General features: G+C 37.5%; 1 protein-coding gene across 6 annotated transcripts in view; it reads right to left on the reverse strand.

Annotated features, from left to right (window-relative positions):
• The window catches only part of CCT6B (chaperonin containing TCP1 subunit 6B), a 53,159-nt gene that overhangs the window by 498 nt on the left and 39,932 nt on the right, over window positions 1-12,729 (reverse strand). For all 6 annotated transcript variants that reach the window (XM_009190104.4, XM_003912605.5, XM_017950502.3 and 3 more), the window contains 6 exons: window positions 12,491-12,573; window positions 11,264-11,360; window positions 10,816-10,963; window positions 3,918-4,051; window positions 2,527-2,629; window positions 547-619 (listed from right to left, as the gene is read on the reverse strand). In XM_009190104.4, coding sequence (XP_009188368.1) covers window positions 547-619; window positions 2,527-2,629; window positions 3,918-4,051; window positions 10,816-10,963; window positions 11,264-11,360; window positions 12,491-12,573 — 638 coding nt within the window. The remainder of the gene's footprint in view (window positions 1-546; window positions 620-2,526; window positions 2,630-3,917; window positions 4,052-10,815; window positions 10,964-11,263; window positions 11,361-12,490; window positions 12,574-12,729) is intronic.

Below are 12,729 nucleotides of genomic sequence, written 5' to 3' on the forward strand. Positions count from 1 at the left end.
ACAGGTACCTGCCGCCATGCCTGGCTAATTTTTGTATTTTTAGTAGAGATGGGGTTTCACCATGTTTGCCAGGCTGGTCTTGAACTCCTGACCTCAGGTGATTCACCTGCCTCAGCCTCCCAAAGTGCTGGGATTACGGGTGTGAGCCACTGCACTGGCCCAAATGTCACCCTTTGTATTATAATTTAAACTCCTTTGCTGATAAGGTGCATTCCTGATTTATATTCCAGCAAAACTGAGCTCATTTTTACAATATCATTTGATTTTCTCCATCATGCATGTGCTACTATTTCAGTAAATTTCCCCTTTTCTTTCCCCCTCAAATAGTAAGATTAATTTTTCTTATAACAACACTGCTAGACTTAAAATATAAAAGGGACTATGGACTATAAAATGACAGAAGCTAGTCCTAATAACAATACCATACCTTTCAAACACTTGACAATTTTTCCACTGTACAATGACAAAAATAATAGAAACATTTTCATCTTAATATTATCAGTTATAACTCTACAGGTCTTTCACTTTATGTTCACATGAACTTACCAAGAGTGAAGAAGTTGTTTTTTTACACAATAATTATCCCAAACTCCTGCATCTGCTGCTACCATTGGCTCACCTGAAAAGTAAAAGCAATTTTAATACCAAAATCTTACTATTTTCTATTAATATTAATTGATATCTTCTAAAAATATTTAATACACTACACCAAAACTACTTTTGTCAAGGTCATCAATGACCTCCATATTATTAAATCCAATGGTTGATTCTCAGGCCTCATCTATCAGTATTTAACACAGTTGATCACACTCTCCGGCCTACTCTTTGTTATCTTCCAGGATACCACACTCCTCCGGTTTTCTTTCTTTTGCACTAGTGGCTCCTTTTCTGATTACTTTGCTGGTTCTTCCTCTTCCTCTCTCACCTCTTAATGTTGGAGTACCCAAAAGTTCAGTCCTAGCCTCTTTTCTCTCTACCCTTAATCCCTAGGTGATCTCATCTAGACTTTTAGATTTAAACCATACATATCTGATGACTCTCAAGGTTTTTTGGGTGTTTTTGTTTTTTGTTTTCTTTTTTCTTTTTTTTGGTGTTTTGTTTTTGTTTTTGAGACAGAGATCTTGCTCGGTCACTCAGGCTGGAGTGCAGTGGTGTAATCTTGGCTCCCTGCAACCTCTGCCTCCTGGGTTCAAGCAATTCTCCTGCCTCAGCCTCCCAAGTAGCTGGGATTTCAGGTGCCTGCCACCATCCCCAGCTAATTTTTGCATTTTTAGTAGAGATGGGGTTTCACCATGTTGGCCAGCCTGGTCTTGAACTCCTGACCTTAAGTGATCCACCCACCTTGGCCTCCCAGAGTGCTGGAATTACAAGCGTGAGCCATTGCATCCAGCCTGACTCTCAAGTTTTAATCTCCAACCCAGATCTCTTCCTTGAATTCCAGACCCATATATCCAACTTTTTTAATTAAAAGATTACAGATGCTTCAACCTTGACTCTGCCAAACCTGAATGTTAATATCCTCTCACCCACAACCTGCTCCAGCCAGTCTTCTCCACCACAGTTGATTGCAACTCCAACCTTCTACTTATTCAGCTGACTTCTCTACAGAGTGGAGAGTGGCCAGAGTGATTCTCTTAAAACAGAATTAGGCCATGTGCCTGGCCAACATGGTGAAACCCTGTCTCCACTAAAAATACAAAAATTAGCCAGGCGTGGCAGCAGACACCTATATTCCCAGCTACTCCGGAGGCTGAGGGAGAATTGCTTGAACCCGGGAGGCAGAGGTTGCAGTGAACCGAGATCGCGCCACTGCACTCCACAGCATGGGAGACAGAATGAGACTGCCTCATAAATTAATTAATTAGGCCATGTCACACCTCTGCTCAAAATTGCTCCCTGCTCCTCTAAAGTAAAAGCCAAAGTTCTGAGCTGGGCCAAATGCCCCTGCATGATCTGACCTTCTGTCACCTCTCTCACCTCCTTCCTCAAAAACATCAGACACTGGCTTTTCCACTGGCTGTTCTCTTTCCCTAGAACACTTAACTCCAGTTGCCTACATGGCTGATTTCCTCATTTCCTTCCACTTTTTTTCAACAGACATCTTGATGATGCCTACCATGACCAACCTCTTTAAGCTGCCGTTCTCTTTCCACCCTCCTGCACTAGTGTTCATGATCATTGGTAAACCACTCTTTTTTTCATATAATTCATTTCTTTCTAAGATGCTGAAGGAGTTTATTTATTAAAGTTATTATTTACTGCCTACCTTCTCCCACTACAACATAAGCTCCCAGGGGCAGATTTTTTGTCTGTTTTGTTCTGTGTGAAGCCCAAGAGGAAAACAAGCACTCAATAACTATTTCTCAAATGAATGAACACTTTTTAAGAAGCTCAAAAATAAACTAAAGGCATCCAAAATTTAAATATTAAAGTTACCCAAATCTCTACTTCTTTACTATAAGATCTGGGTAACTAAAGAATAGCCTCTTTCTTTATTAAACAGCTAATTTTCCTTCCCTTTCTTACCTGTATTCAAATCTATGCCCACAAGTTGTTTTGACTCGACATGCTCAGCCTGAACTTTTACTAGTGTTTCCTGTGGGTCATAACCAGCATTCTGAGCAAGAACCTTTAGGAATAAAAATAATAATAAATATATATGCATAATACCTTCACATATCTCAAATATCAAAATACTCTTTACTCTTGTAAAAACACATCTATAACATGGCAATCATCTCCTTTTGAAAAATTCCACTTTCAATCTAAATCAAATTATTATTTCATCTATCTAGTACTTTTTATATTTAAACATTGCCCCTATGCACATCACAGTAAATTCTGAGGACATCAGAGTTCCCCCATTTCCACTCTACTACATTAATTTCCCTCCTTGCAAAAGGTGTTTGTGTTTTTTTTTTAGTGTGGAAGGAAGTAGAATGATATTGTTGTTTCCTCTAGTGCTGCTAGTCACATGCCCTCCAATTCTTCATAGGCACTTGCTAAGGAAACCAGAATATTTGCAGCACCTTTGTGCCCCTCATCTTCATGAGGAGAGTCACGACCTGTGGTAACAGGGTTGGAGATACCCGCACTCCAAACCAGGCTCATTTCCAAGTGGTCCCAAATCACCAGCTGATGAGGAAAAAGGTACCACCAGTGTACACTGGGGTTACCAATTTCTGTCAACAACAAGATCATACTGACTTTGCTACTCTGGGGAAAGAAAAAATAGAAATCTAATTCACAAAGATTTCACCAATTATGAAAAATTTTAATAAAAATTAGCAAAGAGATTTTGCTGGCATTGTTAATAATGTTTTAATTCACGGTAATAGCATCTTTGAAGTAATTTTACTATATTTCTAAGGTGGTTTGAAACCAATTAAGGCAAGGAGAAAGGAATGATTGCTTTCTGTTCTTAGGTTGCCACATGGAAAAATTCTGTTTTCTCTTTTTCTAGGAATTAAAATGATGATGACAAATGTAAGGTTGTATCTAGGAATGCTAAATAGCCTCAAGCCCTCACTCTCCACAATTTAAATTGATTACATTTGGATACCACTAACAAAACAAAGATGTACCATAAAATCTAACTAAATTTTAAATTCTAAACTTTTTCATTATGATTAATCATGAGTCATTTCTGAAGGAAATATTTGGAGCTGCTTTAATTTTTGGAACTCAGAGAAAGAAGCAAGGGGGTAAGTTGGCTATTTCATGAGATTGTGCAAGGGTTCTGGGCTGTTATCCCAAAAGTTTCCCTGCTTTAGTTGTAAAATATCTAAGAGAAAACTGTGTAAGGAAATGTATATAAATACCTGTCTACTCCATTAACTATCAGATAATATGGGCAATTTGTAATTAAACACCTTTATGTCTAACCAGTTGTTATTTGGCCGAAAGGGTAGTTGTACCTTGGGAATAATGAGTAAGGCATCAGCAAAAGCCTGGACTCCAAGACGAGCTCTTCCTTTTATACTGTTCTTATATGTAACGAGAGCTTCAGCCATTGCCACTTCAATTGCACCAGCTCCAGGAACCATACAACCTATTGGAGAGAAAAAATATGATTGGCAAGACATGCCATAAAGACCAAAAAAGAGAGAGAGAGAGACAGAGAGAGAGAGAGAGAGAGAGAGAGAGAGAAAAGCAATTCACTATTTAAGTGTGTTGTATTATCTACAAAAACCAAATAAATTGCACGGCTTAGTAATTACTCAGTTATCTTATGAAACATCCTGAAGTTATATGTCATTAAATAAATAGGCATAGTACAGATAACTGGCTGCAAATAGCTTATTTCGCTGCTTATCCTCTGGTAAACAAGAATAATTTCTTTTTACCTTCATCTTACTCTTTTATAACTACTTTTTTTTTTTTTTTCTGAGATGGAGTTTTACTCTGTCACCTAGGTTGGAGGTGTAGTGGCACGATCTCGGCTCACTCCAACCTCTGCCTCCCAGGTTCAAGCGATCCTCCTACCTCAGCCTTCTAAGTAGCTGGAATTACAGGCGTGCACCACCACACCCAGCTAATTTTTGTATTTTTAATAGATACCGGGGTGGGGGGGCACCATGTTGGCCAGGCTGGTCTTGAACTCCTGACCTCAAGTGATCCACCCACCTCCGTCTCCCAAAATGCTGGGATTACAGGCGTAAGCCACCACACCCGGCCTTATGACTACTTTTAAGAGGTAGTTATTTATAATTTATATTGATAGGTAACTGATTACAATATCTGACATGAAAATTTTTTAGGCCAAGATAATTTGTCCCTAGTTTTTGATAGGGAATTCTTGGAACTCAATGAAGTATTTGTTTTTGGTGCTGGAGCACAACTTAAACTGCTATCTAAGAAAAAAATTAAGTGGTATTATTATTCTAAAGCAAGAGTTTTGGTTAAACACATCAAATTTCACATCAGGATATGACTTTTATATCTGCTACTTGTATGGTTTCATAAAGTTTATGACTCTTATTTAAATCAGCAAACTTGCTTTAAAACAAAACAATACGAAAACAATCTCCCCTTTTATCTCACATCATTTTAAAATTACTACCCCCTTTCTCGGCTTCACTTCACAATGTAACTGCTCAGAGCTGTTTACCCACCAGATTATTACATCATTACCTCCCATTCACATTTTTTAAAAGTTCCTTGTTAAATACAGAATATACTCAAAAGAATATTTATATGTGTAAGATATAAAGAATAAATGTACAAATAAACAAATATATCCATGTACCTACCACCCAGCTTAAGAAAGAGATTACTAGAACGTTTGAAAATTTCCCTGATCCCATTCCCTGTGAAAACACAACATATCAAAATTTTAGCATCCCTAAAGCAGTACTTAAAGAGAAATTTATATCACGAAACACCTATATTAGGAATGGAGAAAGTTCTCAAATGAATGACCCCAGCTTCCACCTTAAGAAACTAGAAAAGGGCAGGGTCTGGTGGCTCATTCCTATAATCCCAGCACTTTGGGAGGCCAAGGCAGATAGATCACTTGAGCCCAGAAATTCAATACCAGCCTGGGCAACACAGTGAGACTCCATCTCTATAAAAAACACAACAATTAGCCAGGTGTGGTGGCACACACCTGTAATCCCAGCTACTTAGGAGTCTAAGGTGGGAGGACTGCCTGAGCCTGGGAAGTCAAGGCTGCAGTGAGCCGTGACCATGCCACTGTACTCCAGCCTAGGCGACAGATCGAGACTCTGTTTCAAAAAGAAAAAAAAAAAAAAACTAGAAAAGGAAGCACAAATGAAACCTAATATAAGTAAAAGAAAAGAAATAATTAGAATGAAAGTGGAAATTAATCAAATGATAAATGTCAGAAATAAGAAAGTTACATCACTACAGATTCTACAGATATTAAAAAGAGTAATAAATGAATATGATGATCGACTTTATGACAATGAAGTTGAAACTGTAGACCAGAAGTTAGTACTTTCTGCAAAAGGCCAGTTAATATTTTTCAGGCCATACCATTTCTTTTGCAACTATTCAACTCTGCCACTGTAACACAAAAATAGCCATAGATAATACATAGACAAATGAGTATGGCCACATTCCAATAAAACTTTATTTACCAAAATAGGCAGCAAACCAGATTTAGCTCATAGATAGTAGTTGATGATCTTAACTTAGATGAAGTGGACAAATGCTTGAAAGACTACAAACCACTATAGCTCACTCAAAAAAAACAAAACCCTTTATAGCCCTGTGTCTATTAAAAAAAATTGAATGTGTCATTAAAAGCTTTCCCACAAAGAAAACTCCAAGGATCAGATGGCTTTATTGACAGTCTACCAAACATTTAAGAAAGAAATAATACAAATAATACCAATTCTCCACAACAACTTAACATTTTCAGAAATTTGAACAAGAAAAACTTTCCAATTCACTCTATGAGTACAGCATTGTTCTAACACCAAAAAAGATAAAAGCATTACAAGAAAAAATATACACAGACCAATACTCCTTATGAATACAGATGTAAAAATTCTTAAAAATTTTTAGCCAATTAAATCAAATAATACATTAAAAGGAGAATACACATAGTAGCATTATTCACAATAGTCAAAAGGTAAATGGAACACGTTTCCAATAACAAATAAAATGTGATATATACATACAATAGAATATTATTCAATGGTAAAAAGGAAAGAAATTCTGGCACATGCTACAACATGAATGAACTTTGATGACACTATGCAAAGTGAAATAAGCCAGACAAAGGACAAAAACTGCATGATTCCAATTATATGAGATATATAGAGTAAACTCACAGAGACAGAAAGTAGAATGTTGGTTACCCAGGGCTGGGGAGGTGGGTAGGGAATGAAGAGTTATTGTTTAATGGGTACAGAGTTTCAGTTTTGCAAGGGAAAAAAGTTCTGGAGATGGGTGGTGATAATGGTTACACAACAATGTGAATGCACTTACTAACACTGAACTGTACACTTAAAAATTGTTAAACTGCAAATTTTATGTTATGTATATTTACCACAGTTTAAAAAATAATTTTAAAAAATGTAATTCATTAATTTTTTAAAAAGTAAAATGCATTATAACTAAGTATGGTTTATCCCAAGAATGTAAGGTTTGACATTTGAACCAATCAATGTAATTTATTGCATTAAAAAACTAAATGAGGGCTGGGTGCAGTGGCTCACACTTGTAATCCCAGAACTTTGGGAGGCCAAGGCAAGCAGATCACCTGAGGTCAGGAGTTCATGACCAGCCAGGCCAACATGGTGAAACTCCATTTCTACTAAAACATACAAAAATTACCTTGGCATGGTGGTGCATGCCTGTAATTCCACCTACTCAGGAGGCTGACACAGGAGAATCGCTTGAACCTGGGAAGCAGAGGTTGCAGTGAGCCAGGATTGCGCCATGGCACTCCAGCCTAGGCAACAAAGTGAGACTCCATCTCAAAAAAAAAAAAAAAAAAAAAAAAACTGAGAAAAATCATATGATCATCTCAACAGATGCACAAAAAGCATTTGGCATTTATTCTCGTGTGTGTGTGTGTGTGTGTTGACAAAAAAAAAAAAAAAAAAAAAAAAACACAAGAAGTTTCACTCTTGTCACCCAGACTGAAGTCCAGTGGCGTGATCTTGGCTCACTACAACCTCCGCCTCCCAGGTTCAAGCAATTCTCCTGCCTCAGCCTCACGAGACACTGAGATTGCAGGTGCCTGCCACCATGCCCAGCTAATGTTTGTATTTTTAGTAGAGACAGAGTTTCACCATGTTGGCCAAGCTGGTCTCAAACTCCTGACCTCAGGTGATCCACCCGCGTCGGCCTCCCATAGTGCTGAAATTACAGGCATGAGCCACCGCGCCCAGCCTGGCATTTATTCTTGATTAAAAACTGTCAGCAAACTAGGTGCAGAAGGGAGAACTTCCTCAACCTAGTAAAAACCTACAGCTAACATCATACGTAATGGAGAAAGATTGAATGCTTTCCCCCTAAGATGAGGAATGAGGAAAGGATGTCCATTTTCATTATTTCTAGTCAACATTATACTGGAGGTTCTGGCCCATGAAATAAGGGAGAAAATTTTTAAATATCCATATTGGAAAGAAAAAAGTAACTGTATTAGCAGACAACGTAATCACTTATATAAACAATTCAATGAAGCCTATAAGAAAGCTAATTGTGATTTAGCAAGGTTGCAGAATTCAAGATCAATGTACAAAAATAAAACATATTTCTATATATTAGCAAATAACAATCAGAAATTGAAATTTTAAAAATAACATACACAATAGCAACAAAATAAATGAAATACATAGAGATAAATATAGAAAAAACTGTGTGAGGCTCATATACTAAGAACTATGAAATACTGCTGAGATAAATTCAAGAAGAGTCAAATAAATAGATAAGATGACATTCATGAGTTAGAAGGCTCATTATTAAAATATCAACTATCCCCAAATCGATCTACAGATTTAATAAAATTCCATTCAAGCGGGGTGTAGTGGCTCACACCTGTAATCCCAGCACTTTGGGAGGCCAAGGCGGGAGGATCGCTTGAGCCCAGGAGTTTGAGACCAGTCTGGGCAACAAAATAATGAGACGTTGTCTCTACAGAAAATAAAAATAAAAAAAAAATTAACCAGGCATGGTAGTGCATGCTTGTGGTTCCAGCTACTTGGGAAGCTAAGGTCGGAGAGTCACTTGAACTCAGTAGGTCGAGTCTGCAGTGAGCCATGATCACGCCACTGCACTCCAGCCTGAGTGACAGAGTAAGATCCTTTCTAAAAAAAAAAGTTCTGATCAAAATCCCAGCAGCAGTCTTTTTGGTAGAAACTGACAAGCTGATTCCAAAATTCATATGGAAGTCATATGGAAATGCCAAAGACTTAGAATGACCAAAATGACTTTTAAAAAAATGAGAGTTAACAATACTGATTTCAAGATTTATTATAAAGCTACAGTTGTCAGGACAATATCATATTAACATTAAAATAGACAAATGCATCAGTAGAACAGAAAAAAGAGCACAGAGATAGAACTACACAAATATGAAAAACTGATTTTTTATACACGAGAAAAGGCAATTCAGTGGTGAAAGTCTTTTCAGCAAATAAGACTAAAATAATCTGATACCTTTATATGAAAAAATGAACTTGTATCCATATTTGTACCATATACAAAAATTAACTTAAAATGAATCACAGACCTAAATGTAAAACATAAGACTACAACACTTTTAGAGAAAAATATTTGTGACCTTAGGTTAGGTAAAGATTTTTTAGATACCACACCAAAAGCATAATCCATGAGAGAATAAAAATAATAAATTAGACTTCATCAAAATTAAGAATTCCTCTTTGAAAGGCACTGTTAATAATAAAATAAGCCATAGAGGAGAAAAATTTGCCAAACATATATCTGAAAAAGCACTTGTACCCAAAATATACACAAAGAACTCTCAAACTCAACAATAGAAAACTAACACAATTTTTTTTCTTTCCTTTTTTTTTTTTTTTCTGGAAACAGGGTCTCGCTGTGTCGCGCAGGCTGGAGTGCAGTGGTGTGATCATAGCTTACATTACTGTAACCTCAAACTCTTGGGGCTCAAGTGATATTCCTGCCTCAGCCTCCTAAGTAGCTGGAACTACAGGTACAGACCACCATGCCTGGCTATTTGTGTGTGTGTGTAGAGTCATGGTCTTGCTATGTTGCCCAGGCTGGTTTCTAACTCCTGGGCTCAAGCAATCCTCCCACCTTGGCCTCTCAAAGTGCTGGAATTATAGGTGGGAGACACTGTGCTTGGCCAACAATCCAATTTTTTAAAAGGGCAAAAGATTTAAACAGAAAATTCACCAAAGATATATGGAGGGCGAATAAACACATTAAAAGATGCTCAACATGGGCTGAATGTGGTGGCTCATGCCTACAAATCCCAGCACTCTGGGAGGCTGAGAGGGGAAACCTGCTTGAGGCCAGGAGTTCAAGACCAGCCTGGGCAACATAGAGGGATCTCATCTCTACAAAAAAAATTCAAAAATTAGCCAGGTGTGGTGGCATGCACCTATCGTCCAGCTGAGGTGGGAGGATCACTTGAGCACAGGAGTTTGAGGCTGCAGTGAGCCATGACTGCGCCACTGTACTCTAGCCTGGGTGACAGAGCAAGACCCTGTCTTGAGGGAAAAAAAAAAAATATATATATATATATATATATATGGTTTGCAGCCAGGTGCAGTGGCTCATGCCAGTAATCCCAGTACTCTGGGAGGCCAAGGCAAGTGGATTCCTTGAGCCCAGGAGTTCAGGACCAACCTTGGCAACATGGTGAAACCTCATCTCTGCCAAAAATACAAAAATTAGCCAGTTCCAAAACCTGGTCTCAAAATAAATAAATAGATTAAAATTTAAAAATAAAATTAAAAAAAATTAAAGGCCAGGCATGGTGGCTCATACCTGTAATTTCAGCACTTTGAGAGGCCAAGGAGGGCAAACCACTTGAGCCCAGGAGTTCTAGATCAGCCTGGCCAACATGGAGGAAACCCTATCTCTACTAAAAATACAAAAAATTAGCCAGGTGTGGTGGTGCACACCTGTAATCCCAGCTACTTGGGAGGCTGAGGCAGAAGAATTGCTTGAACTTGGGAGGTGGAGGTTGCAGTGGGCTGAGATCACACCACTGCACTAAAGCCTGAGCAACAGAGGGAGACTCTGTCTAAAAATATATGTATACATACATAGGGGTGTGTGTGTGTGTGTATATACACATATATACACACATATATGTGAGGTTCATATCAATCACAAGAAAGAGCTTACCATCTTCAATGGCATTTTTGATAGCACGAAGTCCATCTCTTATGGCATCCTTGATTTGTGTGAGAGTATGCTTATTTGGTCCTCTAACCAACAAGGTAACAGAGTGAGGGTTAACACACTCCTCGATAAAAGTGAACTTTTCTTCACCCTAATGGGTGGCACAAAAATACATAACTTTAATATTTAATGTCATTATAAAATCAACAATTTATACTAGAATACAATCTTCATTTGAATTTTTCTTATCAAGCATAACTAAAGATATGTTTAAAGGGAGTTAAGTTATATCTGAACTCTTACCAAACATTTAGGTAAATAAACTGTAAAATCTGTTCTGTGAACTAGATCTTAAAACACAAAACATGAAATAAAAGGTCAAGTAGTATCTTTCTTTTAAAAAAGGGGGCTTAGTATTCACTTTACAACCACTATTCACAGAAATACTCACTAACGTATACTCATACACAAGACCAGCATGTCCCAAGCAATCTACAGTGAGATCTTCAAAAGAATTCACAGCCATTCCACCACAAGCAAGAGAGAGTCTGAAATTACACATATGTCACCATAGCTTGATTATGGAAAATATAAATACTAATTTCTTAGAGGAAAAAAGATATCTAATGCAGAAGACTGCATTGTTACTGTATTGTACTGTTTTGGGTTTTTAATTGACAATAAAATTGTCTATATTCGTCGAGTTCCAAATGATGATGTTTTTAAATATGTATACACTGTGGAATGGCTAAATCAAGCTAATAAACATACGCATTGCCTATGTGAGGCTTGATTTAGCCATTTTTGTGATAAGAACACTTAAAATCTACTCTGCATTTTTCAAGAATCCAATACATTGTGCATTCTTGGGTGGGTTTGCAAAAGATTTTTAAAAAGAACAATATATTGTTATTAACAATAGTTGCCATGTTGAACAATAGATCTCTTGAATTTATTCTTCCTAACTAACTGAAATTTTGTATCCTTTGACCCACATATCCCCAGTGCCCCTCCCCTCCCACTGCCCCAGCCCCTGGTAACTGCCATTCTACTATCCACTTCTATGAGTTCAACTTTTTTAGATTCCATATATAAAAGTGAGATCATGCTATATTATGTTGTATTGTTTTGTTTTTAAAATCTGTTTTAAAAAGATAAAAACTTTCCTTATACTTCAACAAAGTTCTGCAGTAGGTTAACAACCTTGCTTTTTTTTTTTTTATTTTTTTTATTTTGAGACAGAGTCTCGCTCTGTCGCCCAGGCTGGAGTGCAGTGGCGCAATCTCAGCTCACTGCAAGCTCCGCCTCCCGGGTTCACGCCATTCTCCTGCCTCAGCCTCCTGAGTAGCTGGGACTACAGGCGCCCGCCACCGCGCCCGGCTAATTTTTTGTATTTTTAGTAGAAACGAGGTTTCACCGTGGTCTCGATCTCCTGACCTTGTGATCCGCCCGCCTCGGCCTCCCAAAGTGCTGGGATTACAGGCGTGAGCCACCGCGCCCGGCACAACCTTGCTTTTTGACAGTTCAATTATTTACTGAAACTAAAAACAAAATTTGGATTTTTTTATGCCACTGTTTTGTTCAACAACATTTACACATAAGCTAAAAGGAAAACACATGGGATAGTTTCCATTTACTCTGTTAAAAACTTAGGATATATAATTACCTGCAAGCTTACCTTTCCATATTTCTTCTTTTTGCTCTGCGAAGAGCTACTATTCCATGTTTTGCAAGAGTATCTAAGGAAAATGGATCAATTCCCTATAATCAAATTAACATAAAAATTATAAACAAGTTTTAAACCAGTATTTCTCAAACCTTTTGGTCTCAGCACTACTTTATTCTCTTAAAAATTATTAAGTACCCAAAGAGCTTTTGCTTATGTAAGCTCTATCTATAATATTTATCATATTACAA

Source organism: Papio anubis, chromosome 17 (assembly GCF_008728515.1).
Source record: "Papio anubis isolate 15944 chromosome 17, Panubis1.0, whole genome shotgun sequence".
NCBI lineage: Eukaryota > Metazoa > Chordata > Mammalia > Primates > Cercopithecidae > Papio > Papio anubis.